We start from the raw sequence: 24308 nt of genomic DNA on the forward strand, positions 1-24308 counted from the left end.
TCACTTTCAATTTTTGCAATATACAAATATAATATTTTTAAAATAAAATTTATCCTATATTTTATAACCGTAGATTTAGCCACGTGGACGAATCAGAACCCGCTAATAAATGCAAATATTTATGTAGAAAAGTTAAAGCTATTTCAACGCATTTATGTATTAGAGTTAAAAGACAATATAATTATATTTGGTGCACAGTACCCCACACAGCATCAGTGGGCCCCACCCCACCGCGACTCACCGCCCTCCGATGCCATCAAGATTCCCCCGACCTCACAATCCAACGGCCAGAATCGTCTCCCAGAAGAAAACACAAACCAAGACTCTGACTGCTCTCTGTGTCCCATCTCCATAATCGCTAATAATGGAACAGTGTTTCTGTGTCTCCAAATCTTCTTCTTCTCTCCTGTAAATAATCCATGTCGCTCCTCAATGCCCTAACCCTAGGTTCGATGCCGACCACCGGCGAGTTCGTGCTCCGGACGGAGGACATTGAATTCGGATCGCTCTGGTGGTTTGTTTACGCCGGAGTGTCGTGCTTTCTCGTGCTCTTCGCTGGAATCATGTCGGGGCTCACTCTCGGCTTGATGTCTCTCGGCCTTGTTGAGCTCGAGATTCTCCAGCGGAGCGGGACGTCGGCGGAGAAGAAGCAAGCCGGTCGGTACAATTCGATTCCATAGGTTGTTTCGTGTTTGATTTGTGGAAGAGTGGGGTTGTCCCGTGTTTGGTTGCCGGGAAAATGCGGGAACAGGGGGAAGGAGGTTGAAATTTTGGGTGTTGAGCTTTTTTTTTCCCTTCGTTTTTTGGATTAGGGAAAGCGCGAGCTTTTCACTTGAAGGAGCTCAATGCAGCTAGTTTAGTGCCTGTTTGTTGAGTTTTTTTTTCTTTGGAAATCAAATGTGTCTGAAGTTTTGATTGGTTAGTGTTTAATTTTTTTTTTTTAATCCTTTCGTTTTGATAAGTGAGATTAAGGTGAGGGAGAACAGGTGACGCAATTCAGTCGTGGTTGGTTTGGTTGCCTTGAAAATTTGGGAAGAGGGAAGAAATTAAAATTTGGGGTCTTCGCCTTTTCCTTATTGCGAATCTTAGAAAACTATGATGTCCACTAAATGAGCTAAACATAACCATAAAAGGGTTCATGTTTGTTTCAGACGGTGAAATGGTGAGATGGGGTCTTCTGTTATTCTTGGAGTGAGGAGTCTGTTTAGGTATTGAATTGTGATGGCAAAACTTTGATTTTATTTTATTCCATGCATTGCAAACTGCAAAGAACTATTAATAAAGATGTTGAATAGAGTATTCCGTGCCAAACCTTTTCTCTTCTCAAGTCACAAAAAAAATAAAGGAAAAGAGAATGAAAAAAGAAGGAATTTTGAATCAGTATTTTCTGATGTTTTTGTCTGGAAGAAATAAGAAATCCAACTCAACTAAGCAGTTAGTTGTACCAGGCCCAGTTGAGTCATGGATGAGATTTTCTAGGGCCCCAGCTGATTCAAAACTTGAAGTAAAAGATGATAATTACTTTCCAGTTCATACATTTTCTCTTCAACCAAATGAAGTTTTATGGAATAGTCCATATCTTATCAACCAACCTAGGCTGTGGTTGCATGTGAATAATAGAATTTTATTAGCTAAAACAGAAACAAAATTGGCCAATCCTGTTGAGTCACTGTCACTAGATTCCAGGTTACGGGATGAGCTGGTGATTATAGTTCTAATCATATAATAAAGAACAATGACTGCATCTGTAAGAAGGGGTAAATTACTTTATTACTTGGGTTCACATGCACTGTACCCAATCCAGGACATGCTAAAGTATTAAAAGAAATTCAACATAAAGTCTAATCTAACCATTCTATTCCAAAATGGTTGAAGTATTATTAGATCTTTTAGACTTTCTTGTAACTCTGATTCATTATTTAGAAAAGATTAGTGAATCTTCTAACACCTTGCCTTATCATGAAAAGAAAAAGTGCTAACGTCAATTTCTTTTTTTTTAAAGAATTGGCTATAAATGGTAAATTGTTATTACCCATGCCACTAGAAATAGATATAATTACCATTTATCAATATTTATTTTAAGTTCAGCTATATCCTCAAGTTCTTCTTCATACTTCATCACTCCCTTTTGTTGTTGTGGGTATCAACTACTCAAGCAGTCCATGCCATAATTTTAGATCATCTGTCAGTGATCAAATTGTAATTATACGTTCAACATCATAAGCTGTTTCCTCTTTGAATAATGTTATCAAGGTAGCTCAGATCTTACCAGGCATATTGCCTTCAAAAGTTTCTGTTTCATGTTCTGTTGTTCTCAATATTGTTATTTTCAGTTTATTAAGCACTATCATCGATAAAACATTTTCTAAGTTTTTCACGTGTTAATTTTTGCTAAGTTTGGAATGTTGCCTTTTATCATCTATGCATCTCATTTTGATTGTTGCCTTCATTATGTTCAGCTGCTATCCTACCAGTAGTTCAAAAGCAACACCAGCTTCTTGTGACCTTGCTTCTTTGTAATGCTTGTGCCATGGAGGTAAGTAATTATAAGAAATGCTTTTCATTTGTCTTTTTGATCTAATGGGAATTCACTTGCATTCATTGAAAATGGGTTTGCTTTAACTTCTTGATTTTCCATATTTAATGGAAGTTTTACAGTACAGTCCATTGCTTTTAAGATCTCTAAATATTTGTAACAATATGTTAGCAAGAGTGTTGGACTATAGCAAGTGAAAAAGGGTTAGAGAAGAAATATGTTTGATTGATAACCAAAATGATTCATTTGAATATGGAATTGTTACTAGGACACAATACTTTTATTTTTCATTTAATAGGTAAGCATATAGAAGAATGCCAAGAGGGCATAACCCAGGGTGTGCAAGTTGCCCCAAAGGTAGAGCAAGCAAAAGAAGAAAACATAGGAAAGACAAAAAGAAAAAAAACCTCAACTCCATGGACATTCAGTGAAGAGGGAATGGGAGGATAGAGTTGTTTGGAAGAGTGATAGCAAAGGGGTTTTCTTTGTAAGGGGGGCTTTATTCTTTGTTGGAGACTAATGGTACGATCCCTTTCCCTTTGAAGATAGTTTGGAACCCCTAGATTCCTTCAAATGCGAGTTTCTTCACTTGGGAGGCTTGTTGGGGGAAAGTTTTGACGTTAGATCAACTACAAAGAAGAGGGTGGATTTTGACAAATAGGTGTGCTTTGTGCAAAGAGGAGTCAGAGTCCATTGATCATATCCTTCTTCATTGTGACAAGGCAAGATTATTGTGGCAGTTGGTGTTCTCCATTTTTGGTGTTTAGTAGGTTATTTCCAAGTCAGTTAAGGAAACCCTCTTAGGGTGGCATGTTTCTTTTATAGAGAAAAAGCGTATGAAGGCTTGGAGAGTTGCTCCTTCTTGCATTTTTTGGACGATCTGGAAGGAAAAAAAAAAGGAGATTCTTTAATAGTGAGGAATTGTCTGATCAAAGAGTAAAAAAAATTTTCCTAATCAATTTCTCTATGTGAGTTAGGATGTATGTAGGTGGTGGCTATACGCATATATTTTATTTTTTAGATCTGTTGGGTATTGGTTGAGGGAGGGAGTATTTTTTTGTACCATCTTTTCTATTTTTTGCTTAGTACTCTTTGTATACGACCTGTATACTCTTGCGTGCTTTTTGTGGGGAGAAAAAGGAAGAAAGTGTGGAAGTCCATCCCGCTTTTCATTTTTTGGACAATTTGGAAGGAGAGGAATAGGCTTGCCTTTAAAGGGGGTGTGTTAGCCTTTCAGAAATTAAAGACTTCGTTTGTGTATAATTTTTGGGGTTGGGCTAAAGTGTACATTGATATGGAGTCGAATTCCCTTATAGGTTTCTTGGAGTGGATAGCTTCCAAGTAGGGGTTGGGTTCTTTTGTTTTTTGGATTAGGGTTTGTAGCCTTGTATACTTCCTGTATGCTCTTTGGCTTTTTGCCTTCGTTAATATAATCGTTTACTTATCAAAAAAAAAAAAATACTCTTGGGTGCTTTTTGCATTTTTAATAGAATCTCTTACTTATAAAATAAAAATGGTCACCCTTCTACTCCTTTGAACACCCGCAACATCTCCCTACCTCCCTACAACCACCCTTCTCCTCAAAGTTATCCCTTTTCATCAAACCTTTAGTAGCAATTTACTATTAAAGCCTCAGTCATCACATTCAAGTCTCCGATGCCCAATCCCACTGATGGGGGAAAGCCTGTTAAAGTTTATTCAAGGAAGAAATGGAAGACCTAAGTAAACTTTTAAGTAGGATTAATATTAATTAGAATTGAATTGAGATTAATATTTGTTGGAGTCTAATTAGGATTAGCTAGTTGAGTTATAATATAATTAGAATTTGAGTCATGAAAGGTTATTAAAATCCTAGTAGACGTTGGATGTTATAATTAGAATTAGAATCATAATAGGTTATTAGAACCCTAGTAGACTTTGGATTTCTTAGAGAAGCCTATAAATAGGCTAATCAATGTAAATCAAAGGGATTTTTTGATATGAATAATATTATATTTTCTTTCATTGTAAGGTTGTAACCCCAATGGTGAGATTCCATTGATTTTTTCTAGGTGAGACTCTTAGAAGGCCTTAGTGAGACTCTTAAGGTTTTTCATATTTTCTTTATTGTTTCTTCTTTCTCTTTATTTCTTATCTTATAATTTTCTCTACCATAAAATTTATTCTTTGTTCCTCTCCTTACACCATAAAAAATAAACCCTAGTCCATCTACTCTTGAGTGTAGGCAACCATCCTAGGGTTGTCCTACATCAATTTTGGTATCAGAGCCAAAGTTCTTAGCTTGAAGGCATATGCAATTAAGGAGCGGAGCAACTTATGCAAGCATGAGTTCCAAAAAAACTTCTAGCAATCAAGATGCTGCTACAATACGCTTGGAGGAAATTTCAGCCACACAACAATCCCATCAAGATGCTATAATACAACTAAATAGAAAACTTGATGAGATCATGAAGTTATTAGAAAAGAATCAAGAAAAACGACCAATTGAAGAGGAGATTGCAAGTCATCAATTTAGACAATCGCCAAGTCGATCACACGAACAACAAGACAATTTTATGATGGGGACTCAAAGAAGGGCTAGACTTTTTGAGCTAGATGATGATGTGACTAAAAAGGTACGTCTTGAAGTTGCTGAATTTTATGGAAAACTAAATCCAACAGCTTTTCTTGATTGGATTATGTCAATGGAAGATTACTTTGATTGGTATGCAATGCTCGAAAATAGAAATGTTCGTTTTGTGAAGGCAAAGTTGAAAGGAACAGCACGTCTATGGTGGCATAATATTGAGAATCAAGTTCATAGAACTAACCAATCACCTATTGACACATGAGACGAGATGAAGTTGAAGATGATGGAGCACTTTCTCCTAACTGATTATGAACAACTTATGTATACAAAATTGTTTTCCCTTAAACAAGGTACCAAGTCCGTTGAAGAATATACAGAAGAATTCTATGAATTAAGTATTCGAAATCAAGTGCGGGAAAGTGATGCTCAACTTGCAGCCCGCTACAAAGCTGGACTTCGAATGGAGATTCAACTTGAGATGATAGCTGCACACACTTATACCGTAGATGATGTTTATCAACTAGCCCTCAAAATAGAAGAAGGCCTCAAATTTTGGGTTTCCAGGCGTCCAAGTTCACAAATTGGGAGCACTTTCTTCAACAGGACAGCAAGCAAACCTTTAAGCACATCAAATTTCAAAACTTATAATCATGTGAATGGTGGGGGCAACACTCAACAAACTTCGAATGTGGTTCATAAGAATGGTAATAAGTGTAAAACTTCAATGAGTATTGGAGATAGAAAAGTAGACGTGACTCCTTTATGCTTTAAGTGTGGTGGGCATGATCATTATGTTGTTGTATGCCCAACCAAAGGTTTACACTTTTGTGTTGAAGAACCAGAATCTGAATTGGAGAGTTACCCAAAGGAAGAAGAGACCTACAATGAAGATGAAGTTAGTGAAGAATGTGACTACTATGATGGTATGACGGAAGGGCATAGTCTTGTAGTACGACCTTTACTAGCTGTCCCAAAGGTAAAAGGAGAAGACGATTGGCGACGTACTAGCATTTTCCAAACACGTATTTCTTGCCAAGGGAGATTATGCACCATGATCATTGATGGAGGTAACAGTTTGAACATAGCTTTGCAAGAACTTGTTGAGAAGCTAAACCTTAAAACAGAGAGACATCCAAATCCATTTAGAGTAACATGGGTTAATGACACCTCTATCTCGGTAAGTTTTCGTTGCTTAGTAACATTCCTTTTTGGTAAGGACTTTGAAGATTTTGTATGATGTGAGGTTTTACCCATAAAAGTAAGTCATATTTTACTTGGAAGACCTTGACTCTTTGATAGAAGAGTTCAACATGATGGCTATGAAAATACATATGCTCTCATGCACAACAGACGTAAGAAGATCCTTTGTCCAATGAAAGAAGTCCCTCTAATTAAGAAGTCAGAGGAAGAGGCATGTTGAGAGAGAGAGAAAGAAGAAAAACCTTAATTCTCATTCATGTGATTCACTACTTACAATTGAAAAGTATATATATATATATACAAGCGTAGGAGAACTAACTACCATACATGTAACCTATATTAAAAAGGAAAGACTGTACACTATATATACATTATATTCAACACTCCCCCTCAAGCTGGAGCATATATGTCATATGCACCAAGCTTGTTACAAATGTATTTAATCCTAGGACCTCTGAGAGATTTAGTGAAGATGTCTGCTAGTTGATAATTTGAATTAACAAAACTTGTAGCAACACATCCTGATGTGATCTTCTCTCTAATGAAGTGACAGTCAACTTCAATATGCTTAGTCCTTTCATGAAAGATTGGATTGGATGCAATATGTAATGCAGCCTGGTTATCACAGATGAGTTTCATCTGTTCATCCTTTCCAAATCTCAACTCTTGAAGAAGATGTCTCAACCATATGAGTTCACATGTTGCCAGAGCCATAGCTCGATACTCGGCTTCAGCGCTAGATCTGACCACTACATCTTATTTCTTACTCTTCCAAGATATTAGATTACCTCCAATAAAAACACAGTACCCTGAAGTGGAACGTCTATTTGTGGGTGAGCCAACCCAATTTGCATCTGTGTAACCAACAACCTGAGTATGACCTCTGTTCTCGTACAACACACCTTGGCCTGGTGTGCTTTTGATATATCGAAGAATGCGGATTACAGCATCCCAATGGCTATCACATGGTGACTGTAGGAATTGACTAACAACACTCACAGGAAAAGAAATGTCTGGACGAGTAATGGTGAGGTAGTTCAATTTACCTACGAGTCGTCGATATCTCCCAAGGTCTCTTAAAGGCTCCCCTTGTCCTGGTACAAGTTTGACATTTGGATCCATAGGTGTGTCTACCGGTTTACAGTCTAACATACCGGTTTCTTCCAGGATGTCTAAAGCATACTTCTTTTGGGAAAGGACCACACCGGAATTGGATTGAGCTATCTCAATTCCTAAGAAATACTTGAGTTTCCCCAAGTCTTTAGTCTGAAAGTGGGTAGAAAGATGTTGCTTTAGTTTCTGAATACCATCCTGATCACTACCTGTAATGACGATGTCATCCACATAAACAACCAGATAAATACACTGCCCCAAGGAGTTATGATGATAGAAAACTGAATGGTCTGCTGTACTGCGAAGCATGCCAAACTCTTGAACAACAGAGCTAAAACGACCAAACCATGCTCGAGAAGATTGTTTCAATCCATATAGAGAACGGCGTAACCTGCACACTAAACCAGACTCCCCCTGAGCAACAAAACCAGGAGGTTGCTCCATATAAACTTCCTTGACAAGATCACCATGAAGGAAGACATTTTTAATATCCAACTGATAAAGAGGCCAAAAACACATAGCAGCCATGGAGAGAAGCAGACGGACAGAAGCAATCTTGGCAACAGGGGAGAATGTGTCACCATAATCAGAACCATAAACCTGAGTATAGCCTTTAGCAACTAAGCGGGCCTTAAGGCTATCAACCTGACCATCAAGACCAACCTTAACTGCGTAGACCCAACGACAGCCAACTGTAGATTTACCAGAGGGTAAAACAACAAGATCCCAAGTGCCATTAGAGTGCAGAGCAGCCATTTCATCCACCATTGCCTGTCGCCAGCCTGGATGGGAAAGAGCTTCATGGGTGCTCTTTGGAAGAGAAACAGAGGATATAGCAGAAACAAAAGCAGAATAGGGTGAAGATAATCGATGATAACTCAAAAAATTGTAAATAGGATGAGGATTACGAGTAGAGCGAGTACCTTTCTGAATAGCAATGGGTAAATCATCAGGAGAAGGCAGAGCCGGGGCAGGAGAAGCCGAAGGGGTAGGAAGTGAGTCAGCAGGTGCCTCAGCAAAAGGGAGAGGAGCAGCGACACGAGGGCGACGATGATAAACCTGAAGTGGTCGAGGAGGCACGACATCAGCTGGGGAGACAATGGGAAGGGGCAAGACTTCAGAAACAGGAAGAGACTCAGAAGTGGTGGAAAAGAATGGTGAGTCCTCAAAGAAGGTGACATCAGCGGAGATAAAGTATCGATGAGTCTCAAGGGAATAACAACGATAACCCTTCTGAAGTCTGGAATATCCCAAGAAGAGGCACTTCATGGCTTTGGCAGAAAGCTTGTCCTGTCCAGGAGTGAGAATATGAACAAAGCAAGTACAACCAAAGACACGAGGAGGAAGGAAATAAAGTGGTTGGTCAGGGAAGAGAAGGGAGTGAGGAATCTGATCGTGTAAGATAGATTAGGGCATACGATTAATCAAATAACAAGCGGTAAGAACAGCATCCCCCCAAAAACGAAAAGGAACATTACTATGGAGGAGGATAGTACGAGCTGTCTCAACAAGATGTCGATTCTTGCGTTCAGCTACCCCATTTTGTTGAGGAGTATGAGCACAAGAAGACTGATAAAGAATCCCATGATGAGACATAAACGAAGTAAATGGGGCAGAAAAATATTCCCTGGCATTGTCACTGCGTAACACACGAATAGAAATATTGAACTGGGTTTGGATTTCAACATAAAATTTTTGGAAAATAGAGAATAACTCAGTTCGATTTTTCATTTAAAATAACCAAGTACATCGAGAATAGTCATCAATGAAAGTGACAAAATACTGAAATCCTAAAGTAGACGCAGTCCGACAAGGACCCCAAACATCAGTGTGGACAAGCTCAAAAGGAGACTTTGCCCGATTATTCAAACGCTTTGGGAACGAGACACGAGTATGTTTCCCAAGCTGACATGACTCACACGGAAGCGACGACAAAGTGGAAAAACGAGGGACCATCTTCTGGAACTTGGAGAGACTAGGATGACCCAGACGATTGTGAATGAGGAGAGGAGCATCAGTGGAAATGCAAACTATAGGAGATGAATCCGAGGTGAGGTGATAGAGGCCTTGAGACTCACGTCCTATGCCAATCGTCTTCCTCGTACTCCGGTCCTGCAAGGTCACAAATTTATCAGAAAAGGTAATAGAGCAATTAAGAGTACGAGTGAGTTTGCTGATGGAAATAAGATTAAAAGGACATTCAGGAATATAAAGGACAGAAGTGAGAGGTAGAGAAGGCAGAGGAAGGGCCAAACCAATACCTTTAGCCACAGTTTGAGAACCATTAGCTAAGGTAATAGTAGGTAAAGCAGAGGTAGTAGTAATAGAGGAGAAAAGATCCTTATTACCAGATAGGTGATCAGAAGCTCCAGAATCTAGAATTCAGGGTCCAAGAGAAGATGTGTGGGTAAGGCAGACAGAGGCATTACCAGGTTGGGCAACAGAGGCAATAGAAGCCTGAGATGTCTGAGATGCGGAGGAGCTCGGAGGTTGAGGCAGCGGAGAATCAGAGGACTGGGCCATATGGGCAGTGTGAGGAGGCCGTCCATGTAATTGATAGCAACGATCGCGAGTGTGGCCAAGTTTATTGCAATAGGTGCAATGAGGACGTTGGCCTCTACCTCGGGTACCACTGCGTCCTCCTCAAGAGATAGTTTGAGAAACTAACATAGAAGAATCTGAAGTGCTATTAGATGGCAAAGTCTGAGTGGACGAGATACGGAGGAGGCGAGCAAACACATCATCCAAGGACAGAACTGATGAACTACCAAGAATCTGATCACGGATAAGGCTCAAGATCTGGACGGAGGGCAATAAGAGTAAGGAGCATGAAGAACTTGTCAAGCTGTGTTTGTTGAGTCCCAACATCAGGAGTAAGAGGCATCACAATCAAGAACTCCTCTTTAAGAGAAGCAATCTGACCAATATAAGTAGATAGATCCAAGTCCTATTGGATGATATGGACAATAGCAGAAGCCACCTTATAAAGACGCTGGATATCATTCGTGTATAATCCTTTGGCCTGAGTCCAAAATTTAAAACAAATTTTGTAGGCCCGAAGATGAAGAAGAATCCTGGGATCAACCGATTGCCATAATACACTACATAACTGTGCATCTATCTTCCTCCACTGTACACGGTCAACCTTAGGGATATTTGCCTCCTGGGTAACCAAGTGATCCTCATATCCTTGACCCATAAACCAAAGTTCAACAGAGACAGACCAGGAAAGATAATTTTCACTGCCAACCAATTTCTCCGAAGTAATCATAGGAGATCCAGATATGATAGAGGAAAAAATGGGAGTTTTAGTAGCCATATCCACTTATCTGGAGAATGAAGTATGTTTGGATTGAAGAGAGCCCTAATACGGCTTCAGATTGCGGCGTGGCACCACCGAAAAAGGGAGACGGCCTCAGATCGCGGCGTGGTACCACCAGAAAGGTAGAAGAACACTTCCCAAGGCACGTGCAGGGATTGGGGTGGAGAAAAAGTAGCCGGAGCTTCGTCGGAAAGACTGTTTGGAGGGCCGACGGAGACAAAAATCCCCAAAAGAGGTACGTGCAGGGCTCGGATGGGAGAACTAGGGATGTAGGGAGGCTGGTCGGCGTCAGGCAAAGCTGGAGGAGGAGGTGCGTCGCCAGAAAAGGCCTCACGCGCTTTCACGCACCGGCGTGTGAGATGTAGTCGCCGGTCGGAAAATTGCGCGTGGCCAGCGCGTGGATGAGCTTTTGGTTCCGGTGCCTTCACAAAAGTTGGAGATCTTCTCCAGGCGCTCCTTCTGGTGTGGTCGGTGTCGGAAAAAGACGTTGCCGGAAAGTTCGCCGGAAAATTTTGCCGGCGGTGAGTGTTTTCTGACGACGATTCGACTGACCGGAAAGTATTGGGAGATGGGGAAGGTGACCAGAATGAAACACGATCACTGGAAGGTTTCCCGGAGTTGATGACACGGGAAACTGGAAAGAATTAGGTTTTCTCCCTTGGCTCTGATACCATGTTGAGAGAGAGAGAAAGAAGAAAAACCTTAATTCTCATTCATGTGATTCACTACTTACAATTGAGAAGTATATATATATATATACAAGCATAGGAGAACTAACTACCATACATGTAACCTATATTAAAAAGGAAAGACTGTACACTATATATACATTATATTCAACAAGGCACAACCAAAAAATGTACTTATTATGTGTCAATTTGAAAATGAGAGCAAGGAAACTAAAGTTATTTTTCCTTTAATGGCTCGGAAAGTGGAAGAATTTAAAGAAAAAGATAAGGAATATCCAGCAAACGTACGTAAAATCCTTGATGACTTTTCTGACTTGTGGCTTGCAGAGTTACCTAATCAACTCCTTCCTCTGCGTGACGTACAACATGCCATTGATTTGATTCCCTGTGCATCATTACCAAATTTACCAGCCTACAGAATGAATCCAACAGAGCATGCTGAATTGAAAAGGCAAGTTGATGAATTACTTACTAAAGGCTTTATTCGTGAAAGCCTAAGTCCTTGTGGAGTTCCTGCCTTATTAACACCAAAGAAGGATGGATCATGGCGGATGTGTGTGGATAGTCGTGTAATCAACAAAATCACAATCAAGTATTGATTTCCAATTCCAAGACTTGATGACATGCTAGATATGATGGTTGGATTAGTAATTTTCTCAAAGATTGATCTAAGAAGTGGATATCATCAAATACGTATTAGGTCAGGGGATGAATGGAAGACATCTTTCAAAACTAAGGATGGATTGTATGAGTGGTTAGTCATGCCGTTTGGACTAACCAATGCTCCTTCATGCGGATTATGATGTAGGTATTGAAACCTTTTATTGGACGGTTTGTTGTTGTCTATTTTGATGATATTCTTATATATAGTCGATCTTGTGAAGATCATGAGGAACACTTGAAACAAGTAATGCGCACTCTTAGGGCTAAAATTTTTTACATTAATTTGAAAAAATGTACTTTCATGAGCCCTAGTGTTGTATTTCTTGGCTTTGTTGTGTCTTCTAAGGGTGTTGAAACAGATCTAGAGAAGATCAAAGCTATTGTTGATTGGCTAGTACTAATAAATATCCATGAGGTGCAAAGCTTCCATGGAATGGCTACATTCTATTGACGATTTATTCGAAATTTCATCTCTATTATGGCCCCAATTACTAAATGCATGAAACCTGATTTATTTATTTGGATTAAGGCGGCCAACAAGGCATTTGAAGAAATCAAATCCAAGATGGTGAACCCTCCTATCCTACGTCTACCAGACTTTGAGAAAGTATTTGAGGTGGCCTGTGATGCTTCCCATGTGGGAATTGGAGCAAGTCTTAGCCAAGAGGGACATCCTGTGGCTTTCTTTAGTGAGAAGGTCAATGAGGCAAAGAAAAAATACTCCACATATGATCTTGAATTCTATGCGGTGGTGCAAGTGATTAGGCATTGACAACATTATCTCAGTTACAACGAATTTGTTTTGTATTCAGATCATGAAGCCTTGCGATATCTTAATTCTCAAAAGAAGCTTAACTCTCGACATGCAAAATGGAGTAGTTTTCTTCAGCTGTTTACCTTTAATTTAAAGCATTGTGCAGGAATTGAAAATAAAGTAGCCGATGCCCTTAGTAGGAAGACCCTTCTCTTAGTAAACATGTCAGCCGCTACAATTGGATTTGAAGAATTAAAGCTTTGCTATGACAATGATGCTGATTTTGGAGATGTTTATTCATCTCTTTTGAGTGGTTCAAAAGCAACACGTATTGATTTCCAGATTTTAGAAGGGTACTTGTTTTATAAAAATCGTTTATGCTTACCAAGGACTTCCCTATGTGATCATGTCATATGGGAACTTCATGGAGACGGAATCGGTGGACATTTTGGACGAGATAAGACCATTGCTTTGGTGGAAGATCACTTCTTTTAGCCTAGTTTAAAGAAGGATGTTTGGAAGGTTATCAAACAATGTCGAGCATGTCAAGTAGGAAAAGGTTCAAAGCAAAATACAGGGTTATATACACCGTTACCAATTCCATCCAAACCTTGGGAAGACTTGAGCATGAATTTTGTACTTGGATTACCAAGGACACAACGGGGCTTTGATTCTATATTTGTTGTGGTTGACAGATTTTCCAAAATGATACATTTTATCCCATGTAAGAAGACTTCGGATGCTTTTTATGTTGCTGCCTTGTTCTTTAAAGAAGTAGTTTGATTGCATGGATAACCACAATCCATTGTTTCTGATCGTGATGTCAAGTTTATGAGCTATTTTTGGAAAACCTTGTGGGCCAAGCTAGGTACTCAATTAAACTTTTCAAGTTCTTTTCATCCTCAAACTGATGGACAAACAGAAGTTATTAATCGCAGCCTTGGTAATCTTTTGAGATGCATTGTGAGAGATCAGTTGAGAAATTGGGACAATGTCTTACCACAAGCCGAATTTGCTTTCAACAGCTTCACTAATCGTACTACTGGGTCCTCACCTTTTGAAGTGGCATATGGGTTGAAACCTAAGCAACCTGTTGATCTTATACCATTACCTACTTCTGTTCGCACCAGCCAAGATGGTGATGCATTTGCACGTCATATACGAGATATACATAAAAAGGTACGAGAAAATATCAAAATCAGTAATGAGAACTATAAAGAGGCAGTAGATGCACATCAAAGATATATTCAGTTTCAAGAAGGTGATCTAGTGATGGTTCGTCTACAACCAGAAAGATTTCATTCGAGCACATATCAAAAGCTTCAAGCTAAGAAAGCGGGTCCATTTTGGGTACTAAAGCGGTTGGGTGAGAATGCTTATTTGTTAGACCTCTCTTTAGACTTGCATTTTAGTCCAATATTTAATGTGGAAGATTTGTATATCTACCATGGCCATCACATCAATGTAAGTGAAGAGTTGGATCTTCAATTACCACCTACTCTTAGCCCACGTTCTGAGATTGAGTATGTTCTTGATGATCAACTTGTGTCTACTCGACAAGGTGGATACCAAAATTTTTTGGTGAAATGGTGAGACAAACCACACTATGAGAATACATGGATTACGATGACGGATTTTCAAAAGTTAAACCCCGATCTCTATGAATTGTATCAGGCATCTAACTCGTCGGAGCTGAGTTCTTTCAAGCCGGGGGGAATTGATGGGGGAAAACCGTTTAAAGTTTATTCAAGGAAGAAAGGGAATACCTAAGTAAACTTTAAGTAGGATTAATATTAATTAGAATTGAATTGAGATTGATATTTGTTGGAGTCTAATTAGGATCAGCTAGTTAAGTTATAATATAATTAGAATTTGAGTCATGATAGGTTATTAGAGTCCTAGTAGAATTTGGATGTTATAATTAGAATTAGAATCATAATAGGTTATTAGAATCCTAGTAGACTTTGGATTTCTTAGAGAAGCCTATAAATAGGCTAATCAATGTAAACAAAGGGATTTTTTGATATGAATAATATTATATTTTCTTTCATTGCAAGGTTGTAACCCTCAATGGTGAGATTCCATTGATTTCTTCTAGGTGAGACTCCTAGAAGGCCTTAGTGAGACTCTAGAGTTTTCCATCTTTTTTTCATTGTTTCTTCTTTCTCTCTATTTCTTATCTTATAATTTTTTATCATAAAATTTATTCTTTGTTCCTCTCCTTACACCCTAAAAAATAAACCCTAGTCCATCTACTCTTGAGTGTAGGCAACCATCCTAGGGTTGTCCTACATCACCCACCCTACCTTGTAGTGCAGCAAATGCATCTTCTTCTCCTTCCCAACACAGTCACCCCTCTTCAAGACAACCTTTTGCCATTACCTAACTAATTTGTTATAAATGTTAAAGAAGGATTCATGTCATTCAACCTAAGTAGTTGAGATTGTGGTTTTGTTCACATCAACATTTTGTTAGCAAGTACACTTCTATTTTAATTTTTCACTTTTTTTAGTATTTTACATAACAAAACTTCTGTGAACATTAGGTAAGAAATGACAATTCTCATACAGGAATGAAATATTTACTGTGATATGCAATGTTTGTATCACTACATTGTGGGAAGCAATAGATGTTTTTAATGTGGTTCTTTATATGAATCTGTCTCCAAAGGTTTGAGCTTGGAGTTCATTCTTTATTGTTGTTCAATGGAATCTGCTCTAAGTCACTCTTTTGTGTTTTTTTGTTTGTTTCTGTTGTTCCTTGAGTTCCTCCTCATACTTAGGCATTGCTCTTTTTCCTTTGCAATGAATTGTTTATTCATATGAAGGTTCCTAAGAGTCGATTTCCTAAAAATTTATCATGTGTCCCACTTTTGTTGATTATCTTTGGCATTTCACTTCTTTTATGAAAAGGGTTTTTTGTCCATCATTGAATATTGATCTATTCTGACTGTTGCTTTTGCAGGCCCTTCCTATATACCTTGACAAAATTTTTCATCCCTTTGTTGCTATTTTGCTATCTGTAACTTTCGTTCTAGCTTTTGGAGAGGTACATTCTGTTTCTTATTCATAATGCTTCACTTGAAACAAGTGACCTTAAATGGTTTACATAAATTAAACTATCTTGTTTCTTACCTTATGGGCCAGATTATTCCACAAGCCATATGCACAAGATATGGACTCTCTGTGGGTGCAAATTTTGTGTGGCTGGTGCGCATTCTGATGATCATTTGTTATCCAATTGCTTTCCCTATTGGAAAGGTAACTTTCACAATGGATAACTGAATATTGTTTCTTTAGAAAAGAACTTGACATAACTTATGCATAGAGCTGATATACAAAACTCCGAAAAAGAGTTATGGTTTTCTTACCTTATTATTTTGTAATTTGGTAACATACAACACTTCAATGAATTACTGTTCCATGTACAATGAGATAGCATTAAAATTTATGAAAGAAATACTGAGATGACTTCTCTAGGTGATAAAGCTAAAAATAATACATGAGAAATAAAGTGTTCCTTTTCTGCAATAACAAATAAGATCCTCCTGAAGCCCCATTCTGGGCAGGCTGATAATTGAATGCTCTTGAGGATAGGTTATAATAGAGACCTAGACCCATGATTAATTAAGGTTGCAGAAGCTCTTTTGTAACTGTGTGACTTGATTTGCAATGATACACAGTTGTCATCATGCCTCAGAATTGCAGTGCATGAGGTTGTAAAGCAATTGGGTTTGATACATTTTTAATGTATGTTCAGTTACGCAAACAAAATATTCAAAAGTGGTCACTAATCGTAGTATAAGAGTTAAAGAATGCTAACGTCATATCGATTATGCATCAGAAAGCAAATTGTAATGTGTAAGGTTGATATATTGTGCCTGAGCACTTCCCTTTTTTCTCTGATTTTTCCTTGATGGAATGACATTGATTATTTTTTCTGCAACTCTGATAGTGTCTCAAAGCATCTTCCAGTTAAGTAGCACTCATTGTTTTCAAGATTCCCTATTGCAGAAATGTTTAATGTGATATTGTGTTTCACAAAATAATTTCTGCATTCTTTTAGCATATTTCTAGCTTAACATGGTTTCAGGTTCTAGATGCTGTTCTCGGACACAATGATGCTTTGTTTAGGAGAGCTCAGTTGAAAGCTCTGGTCTCGATCCACGGTCAGGAGGTAATCCGCTTGAACTGGAAGTTGTCTTAGAAGGCACTAATCAGTTGCTCGGATCAATTGATGATAGCATTGTTTTTATTATGAAAAATGACAAGATACATCTATGTTACTAGATCAAATGACATCTTGCTTTTGCCCATTTTAGGCTGGTAAGGGGGGTGAACTCACGCATGATGAGACAACTATTATCAGTGGGGCACTAGACTTGACAGAAAAGGTATTTATTGTGGAGAAAAAAAAAAGCATGCACTCTAGAGGCCTCTCTCCCCATTTTTTTAAAAAGCATTTTGTCCATAGCAAATCTTTTCAATTTTTTAGCCATCTCATTTTGCATAAGACAAAGATTAGTTGTCAACCATACACAAGGAAGATATAAGTAGACCTCTAATTTAGTCACCTTCTATTGGAAAAGGAACACTCCTTTAAATATAGCATTGAAGATCACAACAACTATTTATTTCATAATTTATTTTCATTAAGGTAGGGTGGAAATATGATTTAATTGTCACTACTACCTACATTCAAAACTGAGAAGGGTTTACATTCATGGTGCATGGCAGGTGGTCCCTACATATGAGTACCATCTGGCCCATTTCACAGCCATAATGTACTCTAACTTAATAATATCTTTACTGATTCAAAACTATTCTAGTTCACTTTCAACTCCACGTTTACATCATGGTTGTTAATCATTAGACATGCACTAATCTTTAAGTTTCAAGTCTACTTGGTATTAGGTGAAAATATCCATGCAATTATCTTGTTATCTTTGTCTATAAAATGATCATAAGACTGAAGTTTCTTGGGAAATGAGCAGACTGCGGAGGAGGCTATGACACCTATTGAATCAACATTTTCCTTAGATGTCAATTCAAAATTGGACTGGTGAGTTCCACTCCATGGTCTTTTTCTTTTTTTCTTATTCTGCCACTGCTCTTACTTTTATTTATTTATTTTTGTTGTGAAATCAAAATCAATGAAAATAATAGTTTGTTATTTTTCCAAAATGAATGGTAGCTGTTGGGAACTCTTTTTCTGTAATTAAGTATACATTTGGATAGCTATCCAGGGCCATTGGGATTGTGGAAGAAAAGAATGCAAGGATTTTTTGGGAGCTCAGGAAATTACATTAAGGCCCAACGACTCTATCCTGATCTGTATAAAAACTCCTAGTTGCTTGCTGTTATTGATGTCTACTACCTACCAGGCAGACGATACTAGGGAATGAATGGATTGTACAACAGATATACCTGATATTAGAGTAGCAAAGCTAAGCTGCTCTCAAAGGGTGTCCAAAAATGAAAAAGCTCTCTGGAGTTGAAGATCTCTAATTAGGATCATGAAACAATTCCATGTTCTATATTATGTAACTTTGCTTTTTGCGGGTGCACACAATGAGTTTCCCAAACACGGTCAAAGGCATTTACTGCAACAGGGGCCTTGTTTTTACTTGAATGAACTCAGAGTGCACTTTTCCTATATTGTTTCTTAATTGTTGCCTCACCTGCCATTTGCTCAATTTGAAGGACATCATGCCATTCCATCTTGTTCCATATTGCTTGTGTTCAGGACAGCAGTGTACATCAGTGACCTTTTGGGAATCAGGATGGAGTTCTTAGGCCTTAAGTGCAAGCTCCTATAAAATCATTGTGTTGTGTTCTTCTCTGTGATCTTCATGGTGCCCAATGTCCTCGCCTTTCTTAAGGTCAATCCTTGATCCTAAAAACCAAGAACGTACTTTAAATTTATGCAATAGACAAAAAGTCCAACTTCAGTTTAGGCAGTCAATATATAGGATAGAAGTAATCAAGCAGCTTCTCTATTATTGTTTGATAACAAAAACATTCAATCTCATCTTTTTTTTTTTTTTCATAAATAACTATGTAAGTTTGTATATTCATGCACGTTATACTGTGTGGCACAGATGGCTGTGCTATTGTGAACCCTAGGGACTTCTTCATTTCATCCCTCAAGGATGTGCTCAACAGTCATCTAATGCACAAGTGCACACATGCATATATGACTTAAAAATTCAATTGTTACCCATTGAATCAAATCTTCATGGTATCATACCTTTTCAAAGATTTTAATTTGAAGTCTTCTTTTGGGGAAATGAATTCTCCCGGTTCTTTCTTAATTGATGCTTTAGTATGGAATTGTGGGTTTACTCGGACAGGGTACAACTTGAATGATGAGATGATTACTTTTTTTTTAACAGGCATTTGAATCTGGATATATTTATATGCTTAAAATGTTCCAATTATGTATAATAAAAAGCTTTGGGTTTGCCTATCAAAAAAATAAATAAATAAAAAGTTTTGGCTTGAAGGAGAGAGAGAGAGATCAGGGAGTGGGTTCATTTCCAAAGTAACTGTATACATATCCTTCCAGTTTAAAAGCATATAGTTTCTTACCTTACAATGCAGGGAAGCAATTGGAAAGATTCTTGCACGGGGTCATAGTCGCGTTCCTGTCTATTCTGGGAATCCAAAAAACATTATCGGACTCTTATTGGTCGGTGTAGTTGTAATGACATTTGGCTTAGAACAAAAATTTTATTTTGACTATGATTTCTTGTTATAGGCAACCAGATGATTGTAGAATGGTTACTCCTGTTTTTAGGTGAAAAGTCTTCTCACTGTTCGAGCTGAAACAGAGACTCCGGTCAGTGCCGTTTCCATCCGGAAAATTCCTAGGTATGCTATTTTATCGTTTATTTACTTTTTTAGCTTTTGTCTTTATTTTTCTATTAAAAAGCATGAAATTTCATGCATTGTTATCCAGGGTTCCGGCAGATATGCCTTTGTATGATATCCTCAACGAATTTCAAAAGGGAAGCAGTCACATGGCAGCTGTAGTGAAGGTTAAAGGAAAAAACAAGAATCCTCTGCCTAAAGGTGATGGTGAGAGATTTGAAGAAAACAAAGTTGCCAATGGGAATTCTCAATACACTACCCCCTTGTTAGCCAACGACAATGATAAATCAGAGAATGTTGTTGTTGATATTGACAAGGTCCCAAAGCCTACCAATACAAACAAGCAAACCCCTTCTCAACAAAATGGTGCCACAACAAATAGCTTGCCCCATTTGCCTGAGGATATTGAAGATGGGGAAGTCATTGGGATCATCACCCTGGAGGATGTTTTTGAAGAACTTCTGCAAGTAAACTCTGCTTCCTCATTCCATTTTCCACATCATATAGAATATCCATTTGGTGCATCTGACCTTTTTGTCAGTTGCAGCTTAAGCTAATTAATGTGCAAAGTTGATGCTCCTAATAGTCCTTACCATTTGTGATCTAACTTTAATCAATTAAAGACATGTAGTGATAAAGTCATTTGATTACTGTGGTATTAGTAGTTCTTCTACATGAACGCTCTATTATTCATTTTTTTTTTGTTTTCCTATATATGCAGTCTATAGTTTCCTGATAGTTTTTTATGTTCTCATCTCAATGCAGGAGGAAATTGTAGATGAGACGGATGTATATGTTGATGTACATAAAAGGTATTTTAGGAACATACATTACTGAGTTTTGTTGTCATCCTTCCTGATTAAATGTGATGATGGAATATATCATGGTTTTACAGGATACGTGTAGCTGCAGCTGCGGCTGCTTCATTTGTGGCCCGTGCCCCATCAAGTCGGAGATTGACTGGTCAAAAGCCTGCAGTAAGTGAACATCAGATTTTGAATTTTCATAGTCATGTCTCTTTGTTATTATCATAGAATGGCAAAACATGTATGCTGGTTTGGTGGTTGGAAATCATAGTAAAACATGTTGGTCATGTTAAACCAAAAATGGGATGTCTCTATTTGGTGGTGTTTTCATAAAACATTTGCGTTTTTGACCAAACCTCTATGGAAAATGTTAAAACACCGAGTGTTCTTTGAATAGACTTTCTGTTTTTTGTTTTTAAAATAGAAACTTCTATATAAAAGTAGAACATCTTATACAAAAAAGTATATTTTATTTAAATAAAAACTTCTATTTAAAATTTGAGGTAATATATTTTTTTATACCACCATTTCTTTAAACAGTTTTTAAAACCGTTACTTTTTCAATGTAAGCCTCTATTAGTTCTTATGAAAGTTATGACTATTTTCTGATTTTAAAAACAAAAAATAAAAAGTATATCCAAATGGACACTAAAAACCTATTTCTTTCTTTTTTAACAGAAGTTCCTGTCTCTGCATAAGCAAGAGGCTGGTAGGTTAAGTAGTTAACCGGAAAGTTAAGCTTCTCATGAGTTTTGCATGTTGTAGAACACCATTTCTTGGTTAGATCTCACTGGTGTTCTTTTCAATCACCCTGAAAATATCCCTTTTTTCCTCTTTCTGAAACCTAGTTTGTTACTTGCAATGCAAAATCCAAAGGTTACTAAAAAATGAACTTGGCATTAATTGTCCAAGATCAACCAAATAACATTAATTGACTTATTACCCCACTGTTTGTCATTATAAAATGAACTCAAATCCACTCCCCTGAATCCCCTTATTTAGTTTTCCTACTTAAAACCCTTAAGTGGATGAAAATTTCAATAATGCAAATCCTTCAATAAGCAGAGATTGGTAGAGGATTCACTCTGGGGTGGGGTGCAGGGGGCAGCAGTATATCCATATTCAACCTTTGTGTTTCCTCTTTAGTTATTTGCCTTTAATATATATATATATATATATATATATATATATTGCTTATTAAGAAAACCGAGTCTGAATTGCCTATGATTTGGTTTAGGCTTTCATGGTAGGCTATAAGATAAAATTTTAGGGGAAGTTACAGAAAAGAACATTCTCCAAAGTTCGAAAAGCTTTTGCTAAACACTAGTGCCTTAAGAATTTAGAATCCAATAGCCTGAAACCTTAATGGTTCCCCAGGCATCTAATGTTAGTTCAGGGCCAAAAGCTGTGCAACATAGTGTTGATGGACACAATTAAATCTTGGAAATGATGTTTAAAATGAAAACATTTAGAGCAGTGAGCTGATGATTTTTTCTTTTTTCTTGGTGATCGATCCTTCAGGGAGGCCAAAGCAGACAAGGAACCCCAAAGAAGTCTGCAGAGGATGATTCTTTTTGGGCCAAGTCACCTGGGAATCTCGGGGAAACTCTTCTGGGCAGCAAGAGATGAATAAATGTTTCTCCCTGGGAAATCTAGCTGTATCCTACTGGTAGATCGCATCATCAAAACAAGCTATTTAAATCTGTTATGATTTTCCTGAGTGTAATTTGTAAAAACCACTGCACTAAGTGTTGTTCTTGGTTTCATTTTTCACTAGAGTTTTGATGGCCTACAAGGCCAGTGAACAGTTTTTCCTGGGAATGTAAATTTTGATGGTTGCCACTATCTCTCACTGGATTTGTATAACACATAACAGCTGAGCCTCCTGAGTTTCCCTGCATTTGTAGTTGTCTGCTAAGAACATAGGCCCATCTCCCAAATTGGTAGTGTAATGCCTCAAACCCAATTTAGGGGTAAAATTGTAATTTAAAATTATTAATTAATTAAAGTAATTTAATAAAGGTAAAAAGGTTTTTTTGTATTTAAAATTTCTAGATATAAATTAGATTTTTCTTACCTTCTCTATTCAGAAAACCCTTTTTCACAGAGAGCATAAGACTGAAAATTTGGAGGTTAGGTTTGAAGATCAATTTTTTTAGGTAAGATTTTTAATTCTTAAAGTAATATTTTATATTCGTTAATTAGTTTTAAACACTTTAGATATTCTTTGGAATATCTCAAGTTTGATTAGAGTTTGTTTAATTAATTAATAGGTCAAAAAATTTAAAAATTTATTAACATAATTTGATTTATTAATGGAGATCGATAGATTTTGATTACTCAAATGAATAGATCTAAAATAATAATAATAAATAAATAAATAAAATAAGAGTAGCGTGATTTTCTGGAATAGTGAAGAAAAAAATAATAATAATGTAGATGTGTGTCGTGTAGCAGAAGGTTTAAAAAAACAAAAAATGATGCCCATGGGCGTCCAGGGAAGGGAGAAACAAAAGAAGAAGAGGAAAAAAAAAGTGGTATAATAATAATAATAATAATAATAATAATAATGGGTGTAGTTGGTGGCTTGGAGTAATGGTGTTGCAGGGTCTTTGAAAGTAATAATAATAATTATATATATATATATATATATATATATATATATATATATATATATATATATATATATATATATATATATATATATATATATATATGTATATATCCTATGTGGGTAGATGACCAAGGTATAAGAACAAAACTCTTAGATAAAGAAATTCTATTTGAATTTGCCAACCCACTTGATGAAAGGAGTATAAACACTTTAAGGGATCAGGTGATTCAAGCTAAAGAAAACCAAGTTAATCTCTTAAAGCATGAGATTAATCTTGTTAGAATAGAAGAACAATTGAAAATTAAGAAAACTCAAGATGCGATAAAAAAATTTAAGGATAAGATTATTGGAGAAGTTTGCTCTAACATTCCTAATGCGTTTTGGCACAGGAAACAACATGAGGTAGAATTACCTTATGAGCCAGACTTTAGTGAGAATAATATTCCCACTAAAGCCAAACCTATTCAAATGAATAAGGAGTTGTTAAGATATTGTGAAAAAGAAATACATGATTCTTGATAAAAAGTTGATAAGGAAGTCTAAGTTTCCTTGGAGTTGTTAAACTTTCTATGTTCAGAAACAAACTGAATTAGAAAGAAGAACACCTAGACTAGTCATCAACTACAAGCCTCTTAATGATGCATTAAGATGGATTAAGTATCTTATTCCAAATAAGAAAGACCTCCTACAAAGGTTAGTTAAGTCTAAAGTTTTCTCTAAGTTCAACATGAAATCAGGATTTTGGCAAATCCAGATTGCAGAAAAAGATAGATATAAGACAGCCTTCGTGGTTCCCTTTGGACATTATAAATGGAACGTAATGCCCTTTAGTCTTAAGAATGCACCTTCAGAATTTCAGAACATAATGAATGAAATCTTTAACCAGTTTTGTGATTTCATCATTGTCTATATTGATGATGTTTTAGTGTACTCTATTTCTGTAGAACAACATTGGAAGCATCTCAATAAGTTTGTTCAGACTGTTAAGAGTAATGGTTTAACCTTGTCAACCACTAAGATTAACCTATTTCAGACTAAGATTATATTCTTAGGTCATCATATCCACCAAGGAACCATTACCCCAATCCAAAGGGCAATAGAGTTTGCTGATAAGTTTTCTAATGAGATTAAGGATAAGAAACAATTGCAACGTTTCTTAGGTAGCCTTAA

At 37.1% G+C, this 24308-nt stretch overlaps 1 protein-coding gene across 1 annotated transcript; it reads left to right on the forward strand.

Annotated features, from left to right (window-relative positions):
• The first annotated feature begins 294 nt into the window (after positions 1 to 294).
• Positions 295 to 22369, forward strand: LOC100259602 (DUF21 domain-containing protein At4g14240). Its single transcript, XM_002276636.3, has 13 exons — positions 295 to 657; positions 2460 to 2536; positions 15811 to 15894; positions 15993 to 16106; positions 16939 to 17022; positions 17168 to 17239; positions 17840 to 17907; positions 19449 to 19536; positions 19645 to 19718; positions 19807 to 20185; positions 20484 to 20530; positions 20614 to 20695; positions 22046 to 22369. Exons 1-13 carry the CDS (start codon positions 420 to 422, stop codon positions 22151 to 22153), a joined length of 1515 nt encoding a protein of 504 aa, XP_002276672.1. The 5' UTR covers positions 295 to 419; the 3' UTR covers positions 22154 to 22369.
• The last annotated feature ends 1939 nt before the right edge of the window (positions 22370 to 24308 follow it).

Source organism: Vitis vinifera, chromosome 7, assembly GCF_030704535.1.
Source record: "Vitis vinifera cultivar Pinot Noir 40024 chromosome 7, ASM3070453v1".
NCBI lineage: Eukaryota > Viridiplantae > Streptophyta > Magnoliopsida > Vitales > Vitaceae > Vitis > Vitis vinifera.